The following is an 18,755-nucleotide window of genomic DNA, read 5'->3' as shown; positions in this document are numbered from 1 at the left end:
CTGTCAGTCCACTGTGTTAGCAATGGAATCCTGTTCAAAACGAGCTACTGTTTCTTGAGCAGCAGAAATTTCTCTGCTAACTCATTTATTTTGTCTTTTTCAGTGCGCTTTGTGCGTACTGCCATGAGATCTTTCTCATCTTCGATGTTGGTTTCTTCGACATCGACATCACTCGCGTCGTTGTTATTTTCGACGCGTGATGAGCATGAGCCAGAAGTGGTTTTGCTCCTACGAGTCCACCTCCCCCTTTAAACTAGAGGATCCCTCTAATTGGGTGGGTATGCGAAGATGGCGTAAGCCATTCACGTTGTAGACGCATGCACCGAATTATTGATGGCGAATTCGACCATCGGTAAAAACTCGCTCCAATTCGGATACGATTGGATGTAACCTCGAAGTATCTCTTCGTGGACGCGATTTAGGCGTTCTGTTTGACCATCTATTTCTGGGTGATCGGATGTTGACATAATCAGCAGTGTTCCGAGAGATCGGAACACGGATTGCCAAAACTCCGCCGTGAACCGTGGATCTCTATTCGAGACCAGTTCACAGGGTAATCCGTGGAGTTTGAATACCGTGTCGATAAAAACACGGGCACAGTTAAGAGCCGTGATCGACTCTATTACTGCAGCAAGATGTACCATCTTGCTGATTCTGTCTTCAAAACCAAGGATTCCATTGTTTTTGTGATCGTCTTCGAGAAATCCGAAGACGAAGTCCATCGATACGGACTGCTGCCGGAAGTGGGAGAGGGTGGTGAGATGGACGGGACGAAAGGCTAGGCTTCACCCGTTGACATACCTCACAAGCACGAATGTACTTGCGCACGAACTGATACTGGCGGGGCTAGAAAAGACGCGACTCACTGTATGGTAAGTCTTCTGCCCACTTGTTGGTGCATCGTGACACTCATACATAATGCACAAGCGCAAATCATTGTGAGTTGGGACGACAACACGCGTAGTGTCGCCGGCAACGGCTGTGTAATACAATAAGCCGTCGTGATCGGATGACGATCGATATGAAGCCGGTAAATCTTCATAAGATTTATGGATTGGATGAATTCAATAGATGATGCCTTAAACATAGAAGGTCTTCATCTTCTGTGTAGGATTTCTTTATGTTATCAACCAAGGTTGATGACGGAACACTCGTAGTGAGTGTTGCAACAGTGGGATTAATTTCACTGCTGGAGTGCACTGCCGACTCGAAATCGGGTCGGCGTGATAACGCATCAGCGACGACATTAAGTCGTCCTGGTTTATATTCGATGGAGAAATTAAACTCCGCGAAGAAGGATAGCCACCTCGCCATTCTTTGCGAGAGGTGTGGGCTGATTACGGCTGTGCGTAATGACGCATGGTCAGTATATACGATTAACGGTCTATTTCCGAGGAGAGAGACCCTAAATTTAGCCAATTCCTATGTCATGGCAAGGAATTCCTTGTCATGCACTGGGTAATTGCGTTCAGCTGGTTGCAGCTGACGCGATTGGTAACATACGACGCGCTTCGCGCCGTCTGTATCGTATTGCATTAACGCGCAGCCGATTGCGAAATCGCTGGCGTCACAGACCACATGGAATGGTCTGTCTTGATCTGCAATCACCAAGATGGGCGATTGCGTCAACTTTGCTTAAAAGCTTCAAACGAACGCTGACAATTAGCGTTCCATAACCATTTCTCGTCTTTTTTCAAAAGACGAGAGAGATAAACTGTCATCTCTGCATAATTAAGAGAGTACTTATGCAAGTACGCCGCTAAACCAAGAAACTTTCCAAGTCCCTTAACATCGACTGGAACTGGCCAGTCGGTGATTGCCTTGATCTTTTCGGGATCAGGGCGCACTCCGTGTTTACCGACGATGCACCCAAGAAGTAGTATTTCGCTTGCAGCGAATATACACTTCTTAAGATTTGCGTACACTTATGCGAAAGCATAAGTTGTACCTGACGAACGTGAGTTTTATGAACTTTCACGTCCGTCTTTCCGTCCATGGCTCGGCTACGGACGAATACATCGTCGAAATAACTCGGTGCGTATTCTCGCACCGGTCTCAACAGATTCGTTACGCATCTGTTGAATGTTGCAGGGGAGTTACTAAGCCCCTGAGGCATCAGTAGCCATTCCCAGAGCATCCCACTGGGAGTGCCCACTGCTGTGTACGGGATGTCCCGTTCACGCGGAAGGATTTGATAGATCACATGACAGCTGGGAGCCTCGTTCCCAGCTGGTTGCTGACGTTGAGGTCTTCGTCCGTCAGTATGACGAGACCCATCCGATGGTTCAGAAGGCCCATCGGAAAACACGCGCCCCTGGCGCTTCTAAATCGATTGCAAAATATCAATCGCATCCCGCATCTCAATAGAGATGCGAGCCCTTCTCCAGGGCGAAGAAAGGGAATAGACATCCCCTTTTACCCTCTTCGAGTTGTCAACACAACACGGACAGCGATCACCTCGCGTGAGGCATGGAAGTCCATCCTCACGTGACAACCGATGCAATTTTTACTTTGCACCGGTTAAAGTTCGTTTCTCAAACTTAATGCGAATCTCGTTAAGTCTTTGAAGCCAGGCTTCGCGTCCAATGTCTTTGACATTGCGAATGAACGCGCTCCAGGCTTGCATAAGCGAGACTTTATCTGGCTTATTGTTGCCACTATACCATCGATGCTTGAAAAAAACATCGAGATAATAATCTTTATCAGCGCGAAAGCTCTTCGCGCTTGGATCAAGGCCATGTAGCTTTGTCGCAATAAATAAGGGATATTTATTGTGAGTAGTCTCTCCAGACAACGGTCGCCTGCACCTGTTTCTGTGCAAGGTGACGACGATGGCGTAAGCCATCGTAACAAAAAGTCTTGTGATACCCCTGCTTCAGTAAGTTCCACTCAGGGGAGTGAAGACAATAAAATGTCTAATCTCGCCCCTGAAAAGAAGCCGTGGCTTTTGCCCAAGCGGCTAATCAATATCTACGGGAACGGGCGATGAGGGATCATCCTTATCGTCGGAACCAAAATAGACTATTAACTCGTCTATCAGAATGAGCCCTCTCATTCGAAGGCTCATAGTCAGCCGCCTGACGTTTATCAGGCGACTGTTCTATTCTCCTCGAGTCAGCCATTTCGTCCGACTCGCACTCGTAGTCGACCTCCAAAGAGGGGTCGTATTCACGTGGTGAATCACCACGTGCACCCGCAGCATCTAGCGTTGCGCGAGAAGACGATACTACGGCAGACGGAACGTCTGCCGCAAGAGACAATAGTGCGTCACCCGCGGCTGCATGAACCGCAGCCGAAGGCTCCGCACTACAGCACTACCAGCACCACGCATGGATTTATTTTTCATGCGATGGAATTTAAGAGGATGGTTCTGACCAATCAACATCATTTTTTAAAGTAAGTGGCCACATAGTGACCACTCCATCCAATGACAGTCCGAGTGATTGTCGTTTAGGGAGGGGTGATGTAACGGGGTGTATCGTTACATGAAATTAACACTTAAAGGTTGTTAGTTAATATATTATCTAAAAGGTAGATAATATTTGGAGAATATTACTTTATATAATAATGTTCAGAAATCTTATCCATAAATAGGTATAGGCCATTATATCTATTTATCTCGCAGACTAATCAGCTGTAAACGTAAGCAAAGAGAGAGAGACAGAAAAGATTTCAATTGCATGTTTAGTATTAGCTTATATTTAAGTTTGCATTAAGATAGAAAGAAGAGAAACTTAAATTATATTAATACAGTTTTCATTTAACCCTCTTTAAGGTAGTTGTCTTAAAGAGTAGTCTTCCTCTGCACGTACTAGTGTACGTAAAGTGACGTAAGGCACCACTCGCAAATGAAGCAGTGCGAAGTGGACTTGTACTGAAGCAGTACAAGTCGTGTCGTCACGGGAGCGCTGATCTGACTTCTCGTGCGCACTTACCAATAAGGAAGTAGTTTTCAGATACGATTAAATAAAAATACCTATTTTAACCAGGGTCACAATGTGAACCACACTCAAGTGGTGGTCTCATTACTTTACTTAAGTAATTGACCATTCCCTTAAGTACAAAAAGTGTACTTAACGAAGACTGTGTAACATTAGAGCAGCTCTATACCGGTACACCATCCCTCCCCTATAAAAACGATTTGACATTTTGAAATTCGTCAAAGAGGACAGAGGAACAGCGAGCTGCTTTACGCGCCGCTTAGCTCTCTCATTCACTCTTTCCACCTGTGTCTTACACGGAGCCTAATATGCCACCTAAAAGGGGCTACGTTTGTGGGTCATCTGCGAAGACACCCACTCAACCACGCGCTAAGCGCACGCACCGCATTAAGACGCCGGCAGCATCAAATGCCTCAGTCGAAACGCCGACAGTTACTGCTGCTGTCGCGTAACAGAGCTTAGGGATCCATCCCACTTTAATGGTGAGGATGTCGATCCGTCGCTCATAGTAATGATGCGGACATCACTACTACTGGACATCACACTTTGTCCTAGATGCTTTAAAATCGCAGCGATTTGTATGAGCTGGGTTGGCCTCGTGGTGAGGAAGACATTGGAAGTTTAACGATCTTGTGGTGGACGTTGAACTTGCGGTTTAGTGGTGTTAAACCGTGATGGTTTATATTGCGTGTTAATGCGTGTACTACACGTCGTGTGTGTTGTGTGGACCATGGTCTTCGTATCAAAATTAAAAACGGATCTTAATCTAATCCACTTACTCTTTTCACTATCATACCGAGTGCGTGGTTCGCATTCCCTCTGTGTTAGTAGTAGCGTAGCTGGGCGTTCAACAGAAGGATGGCGGCGCATTATTGCCCATCCAAACTTCTCTCATCGCTCCAAACATGGAGACAGTAAAGTTTTGTAATGCTTGTCTGCGCTGGTTAGCGCGGCGACCTTTATGAGAGCACTGCCCATAAAGGTGCAGCCGCTTCCCGGTTGGGTAAAACCACAACGGCTATTGCTCAGATTATTCATAATGGTTCTGACATAAGGATTTTGAGCCTAAAGCTCCACCGACGACTCGCGAACGTGCTCAGTCGGTGTCACAAGCCAGTCGTATCAAACGTGGCTATGTGACTGGTGGCATACCACTTATGCCCCCTCCATCTCAATAACCTCGTGCCAACGGGCCGAGAGCCTTGCTCCCAGAGCGTGCTATTTAGACGCACATAATTATTATGCCTTCTATATTGTATGGAGGTCTCAGGGGGAATCGCTTGGGCGTATTCCCCGATCCCGGTCGTGTTACTTTCAAATGAAACGTTCGACCGATACGTGGCGGAATTTGCGCGCCGCATTGTTCCGCATTCCGATGCGATGCAACAGCGGCCGCAGCGAATTAATCTTGTTCGCTTGCGTGTGAAAGAAAACATGGGCGGGACTGTACCCCCCCCGTCCCTTCTCACCACGCTACTTCTGCTAGTCCATTTGAAATTAGCGAAGACGCCTCAGCTGGTGCTCCTATTTATAGGCAGTCACCAAACCGGGCACGTCAATACGTTGGGTGTCGATCGGTTCCCAAGAGTCGAAACTCCTCGTATCTCTTCATTGACGAAAATTTGATATCTTTGCCTCCCAGAGCGGTGGGCATGCAACCTTCCAACAAGGAAGCGTTGATTCCCACCTGAATCCATCAGTGCAGGCGGCGCCCGATAGGACTGGCGATCTTGCCCACCCACTCGCGGCTGGCTTACCTTCATCTGTTCAGTCGCAGGCGTTAAGCGCTTCCGAACGACGTATTGTGGATCTCGAGGGTCAAGTCTTGCGGCTGACCTCAGATCTTCAGGACGTCCGTGCGAAGGGTCGTCAGGGTTGTGAACGCTTCAAAATTCGGCTTGACATCCTGGAGAAGTTGATGCTGAGGGATCCGCATTTTTTTTATTTATGCGCGCGGTATCCTTTGCTCTCCAAGTCCTTTTCGTGGTGGGAGTCATTCGGCTGATAGTTTTTCACCTTCACCGTCCCCCGCGTGTACGTCATCCCAGGTACAGGGGTCTGTACCTGTTGTAACCTCAACAGTTCTGCGTGTTGAAAGACTTGCTGATTCAGCAAGGCTACTTTCTCCTTCATCTCGTCAAGTTCATGTAGTATGAACTTGGCGATGGCTGAATTGAGGGCATCTCTGTCCAAACCGGACAGCATGGCCAAGATGGCATCGTTCCCTACGGTCGAACTCATTCGTTCGACCGCACTCCTTTCTATGTCAATTAGAAAGGAGTAGCTTTCACGCGAAACGTGATGCGTATTCCCACTGTCATCTAACATGTCCATATTAGATGAAGGAAGTGTGGTCCTTGGGCGGACTACAAAGTGCTACCAGGTGTAAGGGGGCACTTCGACTTGTACTGCTTCAGTACAAGTCCACTTCGCACTGCTTCAGTTGCGAGTGGTGCCTAACGTCACTTCACGTACACTAGTACGTGCAGAGGAAGACTACTCTTTAAGACAACTACCTTAAAGAGGGTTAAATGAAAACTGTATTAATATAATTTAAGTTTCTCTTCTTTCTATCTGTTAATGCTAACTAAAATATAAACTAATACTAAACATGCAATTGAAATTTTTTCTGTCTCTCTCTCTTTGTTTACGTTTGCAGCTGATTAGTCTGCGGGATAAATAGATATAATGGCCTATACCTATTTATGGATAAGATTTCTGAACATTATTATATAAAGTAATATTCTCCAAATATTATCTACCTTTTACATAATATATTAATTAACAACCTTTAAGTGTTAATTTCATGTAATGATACACCCTATTACAAGAGTCCTTAGTGCTTTCGGTGAGGTCCACCACAACTACCTCACTCCACGCGAGAGTAGACGGTCAAACCGTTTCTTCGCTGTGGTAGGATGTGTGCTTAAGTAGAGCGTGGTCGCATTAAGACGTGCCCGCCTACATTCGTCAACAAAAACTATAATTATGGGTCACAGATAGCCATATTTTCCCCTAAAATCTTTTATGGTCGATTGCCGCGTCAGCAACGATATGAATTGCGCTGCCATTGTAAATTATAAATTACGAGTTTCCACGTTGGAGGGCCTGCATAAGCTGCAAGCTTACGTGTAACACAATGAAAACCCTCGTGACAACATTGAAGCAATATAGGCATCTTCTTTTCTATGGTACTGTTTAATCCGTGTGGTGCACACCGTTTAGTAGCGTTTCCAACGCCAACCAAAGCATTTAGCTGAATAACCTGTAGCTGCACTGGCATGGGCGGGCAAAAGAAGAAGGCCAAGTTTGTGGCCAAGGGACTGCTGCAGCAAAAGATAAAGCAGCGAAATGTCAAAAAGCAGTTTCAGTCTATGAAAGACAAGAAACGCAATCGCTTTGAGCGTAATAGCGACGCGCCCGGTAAGAAGATGGCGAGGCCCGCCGCGGTCGATGGCGATGCGTCGAAAAAAGACGAAACCGACATGTTGGATGACCTTAACGTCGATGATTTCTTAAACGCTGAATTTCTCGACTCGGACGTTGAAGAAATGGACGAAGACGACGATAAAGTCGAGAGCAGCAAGGAGACGCTAAGCAAAGATCTTGACGACGAAAGTAGCAGTGAAGAAGAGGATGAGAGTGCGCTGGACCCGCGTTACATGACAAATTCCATTGCAAAAAGCGATGATGTCCATGACAATGATGACGCTGAAGAGGAAAACGAGGAGGAGCAGGAGGAGCGAGACAATGAAGTCGAGCAGAGCACTGGGCAAACTGTCGTCACGATGGCAGTATTACAACATGCTGAGAAAGAGTGCTATGAAACCAAGTCGGTCTCGGGACTGCGTCGTTTGATGAAAATCCTTAATGATGTGTGCCGCTCGAGCGATGCAGCCGATTCGAACAAGGAGGGAGACTTCACGTTTGATGTGCAGAGCAACGCAGTGTACAATCGCTTAATGATAAATGTGTTTAGCAGAACGCACGAGACATTGGCGGCTCTAGTGGCACTCGCCCCTTTGTCCGAGGAAAATTCGAAATTCAAGATTGATGACAAAAAGTGGAAAAAGCACGCGCTTGTTATTCGTCGATTCTTTAGCTGTGCGTGGTACCTGCTCGAGCATACATCGGGCCAAGACGTACAGCTGTTCGTTCTGCGGGAGTTAAGACATTACCTTCCGTACGTTGTGCCGTGCCCCAAGACGTCGCGTCGATTGCTGAAGGCGCTACTGCAAATATGGACAAAGTCTTTAAATGCCAACGCATGCATGCTGGCTTTCGTCCGGATTCGGGACATGGCACTTGCTGTGCCGTTCCCGTTCTTGGAACTCTGTCTCAAGGGTATTTATGTCTCCTACATGCGCAATACCAAGTTTACGAATGAAATGACGCTTCCTCATCACGTTCTCATGGGCAATTGTGTCGTGGAGCTCTTTGGCTTGGACCTCAGTAGCTCGTACCAACACGCTTTCGTTTACATTCGTGTGTTGGCGATTGCTGTGCGCAAGACCATCACGTCTCCCGGCTCGGATTCGTTCAAGGCGGTACTCAATTGGCAGTTTTTGAATCAATTGCGTGTGTGGACAGCCGTGCTGTGTGCGTATCCCGCAGAGAATCAGCTCCGTGCGCTTGTGTACCCCTTAAGTCAGCTCCTTTTTGCAGTCATACGACTGTCGAGTACGCTCCGGTTTACACCGCTACGCTTTCACTGCGTCAAGCTGCTGCAGCAATTGGCACTTGCTACGAACGCTTTTATCCCCACCAGTCCGGCTCTGCTTGAAATGCTGCAGCTCGAGCCTTTTCGGTCGTCGTACAAGTCTAGTGGCAAAAAAGGCGTTAAAAGCACGAGCCCATCTGCTGAAGTCGACCTCGAACTCTGTGTGAAGTTGTCGAAAGCGACACTTGAAGCCAAGCGCGTGCATGATCAGATCATTGTGCGGCTCTTTGAGCTACTGCAGCGCGAGTGCGACGTGTACAAATTCAACGTCGCGTTCCCCGAGTTTGCAATGCCGTTGGAGCTCACGCTGCACAAATTCATGCACACGTGCGCGGTGCCAAAGTGGAAGGCACAAGCTCGGGGATTGAGCGACAGTATCAAGAAACGAGCTGCGTGGATCCGCTCAAAACGCAGTCGACTGGATCTGTGCCCGAAGGACACGGCACAGCTCGACGATTTTTTGCGTGCAGAGCGGGAAGCGGCCGTACAGAAGCTTTTCGAGAGCGACGCGTCGGAGCTGCAGCGCAAACTCGAGGCCTCGGTTGAGGCTTTAAAGGACAAGGACACCACACCGGCCAGTGGGATTGGGGAAAAGAAGAAGAGGAAGAAGCGAGCGAAACAGAAGGCTACGCCAGCCAGTGACGAGACGGTCGCTCATGTGAAAAAGATGTCACTACACGAGTTTCAACAATCGGTGGCAGCAGTGGACGCAGCTGACGCAGTCGGTGACTTTAGCTTTTCGTCGGACGAGGAATAGAAGGAAAGAAGAAGACTTGCGAAACGAATTAGTTTTTACTCGGGACGACGATATGTAGTTTGGTAGGTGCGACGGAATCAGACGCAATATTCTAATAGAGACTCGCCCTTGTCATAATGCGTAAGAATTCGTCCGCACTGATCTCGCCGTCACCGTCGCGGTCGGCCTCATCAATCATTTCTTGCAGCTCCTCGTCGGTCAAATTTTCACCCAATTCCTTTGCGACGCGCTTTAGATTGCCAAACGAAATTTTGCCAGTCTGGTCGTCGTCGAAGAGGCGAAAGGCCTTAAGAATTTCCTCGCGTGAATCTTGCTCACTCATCTTCGACGTCATTAGCTCGAGAAACTCGGAAAAGTCAATCGTGCCCGTGCCATCCTTGTTAGCGTCTGAGACCATTTGTGTAATCTCTTCCTTCTTAGGCTCACAACCCAGTGCACGCATGGCTACTTTTAGTTCCTTAGCATCAATAGTGCCATTTCCATCCGTGTCAAACAGGTCAAAGGCCTCGCGAATCTCCTGCTGTTGCTCTTCATTCAGCCCCACTTTCTTGTTTTTAGCAGAATTCTTGGCCTTGGCACTGCGTGAGCCATACGCCGAGGACATAATTGAAAAAAGGCTGGTATGACCACGACGTCCTTTAATAGAGCGCGCCTGGCTTTTAGCGAAAGATCGCCGTGGACTGCCGATGGCTTACTGTGGTCACTGCTACTGAATAGGATAATGCTTAATATACCCCTACTAACGTCCGGAGAACAAAGGGTTAGTAACGGAATTGACCCAGAGAGCCAGACCCGGGTCTTGCATAGCCGAACCCTGTCAAGTTCGTCAGCCGGTATTTGTTGCGTTTGTCGTGCACTACGTGTGTCAAATTAAGTAAAACATCCTCCACCCGTTCTCTGGAGCGCAGTTGCCAATAAACGCTCGCTCTCTTGGTCCGTAGCAAGGACTAAACACTCATGAGCATCAGCGTCAGTCGCGAGTCCATTTCTAAGCTCATGGGCGAGCTCGTCGAGAGCTTTCCCATCGAGGGTGACGGTCGGTCGTCCATTTCGGACTTTGGCAAGCTTCTCTTTACCGAGGGCCAGAGTAACAATAATGCAGCCAAAATCGGCCAGCTCATGAGCAGCAGTCTCAAGGCGACAGCAGCCACCCCGCCCGCCTCAGCGATTCACAGCGAAACAATGCCAGCACGGACTGGTATGAAGCGTGTCTTCACCGAGATCAAGGGCGTGCCTCGCCAGAAGCAGCACGATGTGCGTATGACTCGTTTGCGTCGTACTTGACGCCATGTATTAATACGTCTCCCACTTATGACTATGGCTACAGATAATGAAGACAAAAGACAAGGCGATTCCCAAACGATGGACGCCAGAAGAAGACGAGAAACTTCGTGAAGCCGTAGGCCGCCACGGTGAACGGAATTGGAAGTCTATTGCTGAAGAAGTGCCTCGCCGGAACCACACGCAGTGTCTTCAACGATGGACCAAGGTTCTCGCCCCTGGCCTCGTGAAAGGCCATTGGCGACCGGAAGAAGATGATTTGCTTAAAGAACTGGTGGCTGAAGGTCGCAAGAACTGGGGCCAAGTGGCGACGCGGATCCCCGGCCGCACGTCGAAACAGTGTCGGGAGCGGTGGTATAACCATTTGGACCCCAGCATCATTCGTGGCGAGTATACACCCGAAGAAGACCGCATGATATTGAGTGCGCAGTCGAGACTGGGTAATCGCTGGTCAGCGATCGCTGCGATGCTGCCAGGACGTACTGAAGATGCGGTTAAGATTCGATGGAAGTCACTCTGTCGAGTGCGGAAGGGGTACGTTGTCAATGGAAGGGGGTACATGCGAATCAGAGACTGATTCCGTAAATAATTACAGACATGGACGCCGAGGACAATCGGATAAAGGCAAAGTGACGGTCAAGGGCGAGGTCATGGCTGGCCAATCGAATCAGCAAAGCGCAAATTTTGATAGTCGGTTGGTCAAGAGCGAAGAAGTCGCGGCATTCTCCATGTACCCTCAGCAACAGAATACGCCATTGGGGCGGTATCCCAATGGTTCCATGGTGCCAGCTTCGACGCCCCATCATTCATCGATTGGAGGAGGTATGAGTGGCAATGGCATCATGTATCATAGCGACTTGAGCAGCGAAGGGTATGATCCGGCCATGACTCACTACCGGAAGCCATTGACGCAACAACCTTTGGCTAATAATGTTTATCAACATCAATTGCCATCGTCGGGACCCATCCCGAGTATTCATACTCAAGACTATGGCGTTGACCGTCGGTCCAATCTCGGACACATGCTTTCGAATGGTCTTGCGATTTCGTCACAGTCGCAAGATGGCTATCGACAAGAGTACCAAGGTCCGTCGCCGTCCTATCCGTCTACTATGAGCAATAGCGTATACGCTTCAGGACCGTCAACGCCTTCTGGAGCTATGACGAATGGACAATTCTACGGCATGGGCTCGCAATTGAACCACTATCGTTCAATAGGCACCATGTACAGCGACACACAAATGTCGCCTCACCCTTCGACTCCCCACTTTCCGCATCCGCAGCTCATGTCCTACGATTACAACTTACCGACTGCAAGTAAACCCATCGGTGGCGTCGCGTCGTCGAGCCTTCCAATGCATGCTAGTACCACGTCCAATCCTGCTGCTGCGTTTGTGCAGCGACCACATCTTACGCAACAGTTTGCGGATCGACACTCTCCTGTTTCTCATCGAATGCCTCACCAAATTCTCCACCGTGAACAGCCTCCTGTCTTGATGCAGCAACGGTATCCTACGCACGAACAGGACCAGCCAAGCCCTGAGAAGGAACCACCACAAGCCCAGTCGAAGCTTTCGAGACCATTTCGAGTCCAGCGTCAAGAGGAGCCACGAACTAGTCAAGCTAGGACCCCTTCACCACGTGAGAACCCAGCCGCAATGTTTGCTCGTAGCCAGACAAGTAAGCCAAACCCTGTGGTAGCCAACACAAATCCGGTTGCTGCCTTCTTGCAGCACCAGGCACGCAAAGAACAGCACAGTGCGTCAAGCAAAATGGCTCCCGCTAGATCAGTAAAGGCTTTTAATCCCGCGGCAGCATTTGCACAGCGGTTCCAAGCAAGTCAGAGGCCTCCAATGCCCAGCAGCAACTCGGGATCGACGAAATCGAACGATACAGCGGAGGAAGATGACGACGGAGCCCACGGCCGGACAACCGAGCCATCGTTGAAAAAGGTCAAGCCAAGACTTAGCATCGATATCGCGCGGGCGTCGGCTGCTCGACGATTACGTAGTTCTGGCAGTAATGAAACTTTAGCTGGACGCGGGAGTCTAGACGTGTTTCTGAATGAAATTGGCGACGTTGGCCGACTGTCGGATCTAAAGATGGACGGCTTTCAGACGCTGGAGGAATTGTGGCGGGTATCCGGTGACATGGATCGATTGTCGTTATAAGTAGATTGAGAAGAATAGGATGACAAAAGATGATGTTTAATTCGTTGATGCTAACGCACATGCCACGTTCTTCATTGTATATCTCTGTGGGACTTGTTTGAACTTCGATTTTGAAGCTTGGTTAAATTAGCGGATATTTATGTTAAAGTCCTCTTTACGCACGAATTTCTTCAGCTGACTTTTTCAAGGCAGCTAGACGCTAATAAAAATGCTAAGCGTACAGGACGAGCTTTTTTGGCAAACACATTTGATTCATTCTATCATCTTGCTTCTTTGAGATGACGACTGCTTTATTTGTGACCAAGATTTGGACCGCGCCCGACTAAGATATTCGCGACCATCACTGTCGGAGTTATAGATGAGGTTCTACAAAGGCAAAGCATACGAGCATTAAGAGCCGGAGTGGACGAGTAAAATGCTTTTCTTTGCGGAGTTGACTGACAGTCATGGAATGCAGATTCTGGCCTTCACATCTTCCAAGATTCTCTGAATGGCTAAACGCATTGTACACATTCTTTTCTCATATGTTCGTTCTTTGTAAGCTAATAGTATGGCACCGCCCGGAACCGCATCATTCATTTTCGTGTGATTGGGCCTGTGTGATGATGGCCTTTAAGTAACGCAGTAGTATTTTGTAAGGTGCTATACCTTTGCCCACTTTGCAGCTTGTGGGAGATATTTGCGACCTAAGAGTGGAGTGCTGCCTGCATCTGGAGCACTCAGGTGCAAATTATTGAATTTAGACAGCATCCACATCTCTTCCCGTTTTCTTGTCTGATTCTTGCAAACGAAGGCGGTAGGGTTAATCATCAAATAACGTGCTTCCTACAGTATATGTGCTGCTGCATTTTCTTTGAAATCTGTGACAAAATGTAGGACATTTCAATGCATTTCCCTTAATAAAGTAAAGACATTCACTGCTTTTACATAAGCTGAGATTTTCGTATACGGAATGTAGTACGAGTAGCAAATCTATTTTTTTTCTTATCTATGAAAAAGATCATCACGTACCGTGACAAAGATATTCCGAGTCACCACCACATCTCTCCTGCAACCATTCAGTACCAATTGTCATGCTCGATATTTATAACGACATCTGTGTCTCCAAAAGACGCTGAACAACTTCTTGCATTGTTTTGCTCTCGTGAATTGCATGCGTGACAGTAGCTAGTCGATCTTCGCTGGTACGGAGTCTCGAGCACTTTGCAGTCGCTAGGTGCTGCTTGATCAGATCCAAGTTACTTTCGATTTGTTGCCCTTCACCCAGTATCCTCGATAGCTCGAATAAGATTTCGTCTTTTGACGAGAAATTGCGCGCCATTTGCCTCTGTATTCTCTGCAAAGCCACCTGAGCTGAAGCCAAGTCGTTTAGTAGCTCTCGAAGCTCTTCCTGTTTCTCTTGCAACACATGTTGATGTGCTTGTAGCAATGCCATGGCCTTGACTAGCTTTTTGTTACCTACTAAAGTGCCGAGCACCGTATCATCGCTAGGAGTCGCCCCTTTGATCACCAGTTTCAACGATTGTGGCGAATCAAGCCCCAATACTCTGCTAATCTTTATTTTTACATCGATGACTGTTTCAGAACAAGGAAAGATGAAGTCGTAGCGTGCTTTCCCTCTAAAGACTTGCACTAATAAAGTGTTATCTTGTAGCTCGCTCACATCGATGGTGGGGGCTCTATGAGAATCCGAACTTTCCACCGAAAATCTTGGCGGCTCGGACGAATCGGTGAACGTGGTCTCGTCTTGCTTAGATGCTCTATTTTTTTCACGATAAGCGCGATTGCGCAGTACTAGCAGCTTGCAATTATTTGTAAGTGCTGTTGCGCTCTTAACATCGCGCCCACGAAGCACCAGACGTTGGAATTTGGATTCCAGTTGGAACTCGTTGTAGATATGAAGCTTGACTATATCGAGAGCGCGCGGATCGTCCGCGGGTACACTAAAGCGAGTCGACTGCTTGCCGAAGAGGACGGTCACGAGCAGCTCAGGCTTCTTTATCATACAGATGTAAAATGCCCCACTATTGAGAATGGTGTCTTTAATTGGGTAGAAAGGAATGATTGTCACACTGGATCCAAAATATGATCTGATCTTTGGATACGCATACTATCTCTTTTTTCGCAGAAGTCGCTCCCACTTTTTTTGTGAGATGAATGTCGTAGGACACCTGCGTATGAAAGGTAGCGACGAAATTCTGATGCGGGAAGTTGATATTGTCAAAATAGTAAATTACGAGCCTTTAAGCTCTGTGAGTGTTGAGTGTTGCGTACCTCCGTAAGTGACGACTGAAGTAGTCAGTAAGTCCGATATAATTCACCGAGTGCGGTACACTGCCAACACTGATGACAATCTTAAAAAAAAGGCTTCGCAAATGTTATTTCATTGCTTTAAGCAATTCTTTAGTATCAATGCTTCATGAAAAAATGTTCCATTTCGATGGCCAGCACATTTGCATAGCTTCCTAATCTTAAATGTTAATCGTGTTTTCTTTCCTCAATCTTTTCATCTCCTTCGCCTTCTTCCTCTTCTCTTTTTTTCACAAATTTCAATCTCTCTTTTTCTCTTAGCTCTGTCATGAGTCCCTGGACCTGGTGCCCTTTACTAAGCATTTCCGTTCGCTCCGCAAAATCCTCAAAGTTTAGGCCTGGGTAGAGGTCATACGCCCACTGTTTATACATACGAATAAGCGACGCTAGTGCTTGCGCCTCACGCCCTGATACATCGGCCGACACTTGGTACGGAAACGTCCGGTGCACCTTTTTAAAGCCTTCGGCCGAGACCAGATGCGACTCACGTAGGAGGTTGCGCCTTTTCTTCTGTTTCGTACCCGGCGCTATAGAAATCGCTGCGCCATCTCCAGCATTTTGTGTGGACGATGAAGGACCAAAGGCGGATGCTGTGGAAGTGCCCCGCGGCGCTAGGTCCGCGTTTCCTTCCCATCCTCTAGACGCCATGGCAACATAAAACTTGATACGCAACAAATTAATTTTGTTATCTTGCAAATCTAGACACATGATATCAAAATTGATAGAATTTTATTAAGCAGTAGTATTTTTTTTATTTTTCCTTGACGTGCACCAAATTGCATCATCCTATGCGCGCTGGTGATCCACAAGCATGAGGCTGGCGACGAACGTCATCATCATCTTGGGCTTGACTTCTACGATATCCTCGTACGTGAGGAAGACCGTGGCGCCAATCTTTTGGGCACAGCTGATCGCATACTTGGCATTGCTAGCCTTTGCGTCATCCGCATCGTCTTGCGAGACCATGTCCCAATTCACGGCACGTGGCTCTACGGCATGCACCAGATCAAGCAAGAACCGTCCATCCGACAGTGTCGGGTCCCGAAAAGCCACAATGTTTCCTTTAACGCGTCCGCTCTGACGCACCTTGGTGTTCGCCCATCCAATAATGTCTTTATCGGTGATTTCGCCGCGACCTGCGGCAAGCTCACTTAAAATCTTAAGTTGCTGGTACCGCATGCTTTGCCACACAATCGACAAAATCATCTTTTTGGCGCCTTCAAAGATATCCGCGCCACCAACATTCACCAGTGAAAATTTCAATTGTTTGCCCAAAACAACGCAATAATTGCAATTTTCCACCTGTTTGAACTTATTGGGTGCCACCATATTGACCTTGTTCCACGCGACAATACCTTTTTGAATCTTGTCTAAAACTTTAAGCAACTTCATGCCGTCACTTAAGTCCGCATACAAGTGATTCACATACACCTCGTCGATCGCAAGCGAATTAATCCACATTCGGAAGACACGCTCTTCCCGCGTATCTCCAACATCATCATACAGAATCTCCTCAAGCACTTTCAGCTCTTCTTCAATCACATCCAGAGCCGGGCATGTATTAAAAAGCTGCGCGACGAACGACATGTTGAGCTTCGGGTTGCCACTCGTAATATCACGTGGTTTAATAAACGTTTCGACCTTCAAACGACGTGCATTTTGAATCACATGAGCCGCACGTTCTTCTGGAATCAATTCGTTGCACACGTCGCAGTGCTGGGGCGCAATGTGATGCAGCAAAACGCTGTACGCCGTCGCATCTTGAACGTCGGTACTAAAATTTGACACCTTTTTACTATGTCCTGCTGCTTTTAAATGGTAATTCATCCATCGCAGCAAAATTTGATCGGGTGGGAGCTTCATAAATGCATCCAAAGTCTCATTCTCCAAAAGTAATCGCATAAGTTCCGGGTGGTTTTTCAAATTAATCGTCGACGTCAATTGAATTTTAATAATCTGCCACACGAGACCGAGTACCAAGATCGGTTTGCCTTCAATCAAGTCATCCGGTCCAATGTTCACGACGCTACAGCCAATGCTTTTAGCTGCATTGATGCACAAATTTTGATTTTCTGTCTTCTGGTACACATTTAGTTCTTTCGTTCGCGGGACGAAATTTAAAGCACGCTCATCAATGGTCTCGGGTACGGCAGCATTGATGAGCTTACAGAGCACGACACCATCGCACACGGCATGAAAGAGTCCTGCGTTGAGACCGATGGGTATCATTGCAGCCACATCTTTGTCTGCGTGGAGCGTGTTGTTAATGTGCTCGGTAAACGCAGCCGTCTCTTCCTCCGAGTACGAATGCAAGCCACCGGCTGTGCCTTTGACCTCGTGAATTGTCGAGTTATACTGCACAGCTGCGCTCGCACGTCGTTGTAGAACGCTTAGTGTGTGAGCATCGACGTTGGTGCCGACATATTCATAAGCCTTCGAGGCCGAAGATTCCGAAGACGTGCGTCCAAGTGGCGGTGGTGGAGGACTAGCCAATGTCGCAGTCGGCGGCCATTGAGCAAGCTTTGGAGCGTCGGAATGGGGTGTTTCCAGCGGATTCGAGCTAGATGCCGTCGAAGGAGGCCATTGAGGCTTAGCTGCGTCATTCCCAGCAGACTGCCATGTCGTATTTGAGGCAAAAGCGGCGCTTTTTGAGGCAGACTCGACAGCCGGTCCTTTTGACTTTGTTACACTGGGTGATGTGGCGTTGAAAAGCGCTTGCGGCTTTGCTGGACTCTTATCGCCAGTTGTACGTGGCCATTTCGCCGTCTCAACCGGAGAATTTGAAGAATGTGATGCTGTAGGTGGCCACTGAGGCTTTGAGGACTGGACTGTATGCGTTGGTACGTCTGTCTGTGGTGCTGACGATGGCAAGTGGCCCCAAGTAGCCGCGTTATTCCCAGACGACGGCCATTGAAGCTTATTCATCACTGGCGTCGGGGCTGCTAACGGGGTTGAGGGAGCTCCAGTGGGTGGCCACTGCGTTTTTTGCACAAAAGCCGGTGGTTGTGAGGTGTGTTGCGAAGTCGAAAGGGGCGTCTTTTTAGTGAAAACCAGCGGCGTAATCTCGACAGCCGTCGCTGGCTTGAAATCTGGCGTTGCCACGGGCGTTGGCGTGAGGGAAGTAAACTGTTCAAAAAGCTTTGGATCGAGAGCAATGGCCCCGTTGCGAAAATCATAAAGCAGTTCGAGAAATTCCTGGAACGATATCTGGTCAGGTCGTGCGAGTTTTGTCTGTTGAAGCATGACATTTGTCTGATTGGGCGTCACGTTCTCGCCAAGCTTTTGCAGCACGGTGGCCAAATCGCTTACGGCGACGGCAGCGGCGTAGTCGTGGTCATGCTCTTTAAACACGCGCTTGAGCTCGTGAATCTCTTTAGGCGAGAACTTTTGTAAAAATACAGAAGAAACCTGGTAGCTCATGATAGTTACCTGATGACTATAGGCAGTAGCGGTGCAAGCAGATAGAGATTGATGCAGATCGAAGCGACGGCAATGGGGCCGACGTCGATTGGGAAGCTTACGTGTGTGACAAGGGGGCGATAGCGAATAGCAAATTCGAGAGGGATTATGGGATT

General features: G+C 48.0%; 6 protein-coding genes across 6 annotated transcripts; 2 read left to right on the top strand and 4 right to left on the bottom strand.

Annotated features, from left to right (window-relative positions):
* Positions 1-7,222: 7,222 nt before the first annotated feature.
* CCR75_003045 (uncharacterized protein) lies at positions 7,223-9,418 on the top strand (the record flags this gene model as incomplete). The annotated part of the gene is made up of 1 exon (XM_067961142.1): positions 7,223-9,418. One exon carries the CDS (start codon positions 7,223-7,225, stop codon positions 9,416-9,418), a length of 2,196 nt encoding a protein of 731 aa, XP_067823684.1.
* A 91-nt stretch (positions 9,419-9,509) lies between these two features.
* Positions 9,510-10,022, bottom strand: CCR75_003046 (uncharacterized protein; the record flags this gene model as incomplete). The annotated part of the gene is made up of 1 exon (XM_067961143.1): positions 9,510-10,022. One exon carries the CDS (start codon positions 10,020-10,022, stop codon positions 9,510-9,512), a length of 513 nt encoding a protein of 170 aa, XP_067823681.1.
* A 228-nt stretch (positions 10,023-10,250) lies between these two features.
* On the top strand, positions 10,251-13,142 carry CCR75_003047 (uncharacterized protein). The gene is made up of 3 exons (XM_067961144.1): positions 10,251-10,672; positions 10,746-11,233; positions 11,295-13,142. The coding sequence occupies exons 1-3, from the start codon at positions 10,376-10,378 to the stop codon at positions 12,868-12,870; spliced, it is 2,361 nt and encodes a 786-aa protein (XP_067823682.1). The 5' UTR covers positions 10,251-10,375; the 3' UTR covers positions 12,871-13,142.
* An 812-nt stretch (positions 13,143-13,954) lies between these two features.
* CCR75_003048 (uncharacterized protein) lies at positions 13,955-14,875 on the bottom strand (the record flags this gene model as incomplete). The annotated part of the gene is made up of 1 exon (XM_067961145.1): positions 13,955-14,875. The coding sequence occupies one exon, from the start codon at positions 14,873-14,875 to the stop codon at positions 13,955-13,957; it is 921 nt and encodes a 306-aa protein (XP_067823689.1).
* A 473-nt stretch (positions 14,876-15,348) lies between these two features.
* On the bottom strand, positions 15,349-15,888 carry CCR75_003049 (uncharacterized protein; the record flags this gene model as incomplete). Its single annotated transcript, XM_067961146.1, has 1 exon — positions 15,349-15,888. The coding sequence occupies one exon, from the start codon at positions 15,886-15,888 to the stop codon at positions 15,349-15,351; it is 540 nt and encodes a 179-aa protein (XP_067823690.1).
* A 78-nt stretch (positions 15,889-15,966) lies between these two features.
* On the bottom strand, positions 15,967-18,600 carry CCR75_003050 (uncharacterized protein; the record flags this gene model as incomplete). The annotated part of the gene is made up of 1 exon (XM_067961147.1): positions 15,967-18,600. One exon carries the CDS (start codon positions 18,598-18,600, stop codon positions 15,967-15,969), a length of 2,634 nt encoding a protein of 877 aa, XP_067823821.1.
* Between the last annotated feature and the right edge of the window lie 155 nt (positions 18,601-18,755).

This window comes from Bremia lactucae, linkage group LG19 (assembly GCF_004359215.1).
Source record: "Bremia lactucae strain SF5 linkage group LG19, whole genome shotgun sequence".
NCBI lineage: Eukaryota > Oomycota > Peronosporomycetes > Peronosporales > Peronosporaceae > Bremia > Bremia lactucae.
The sequence above is the reverse complement of the archived record's forward strand: the minus strand, read 5'-3'. Positions and strand labels throughout refer to the sequence as shown.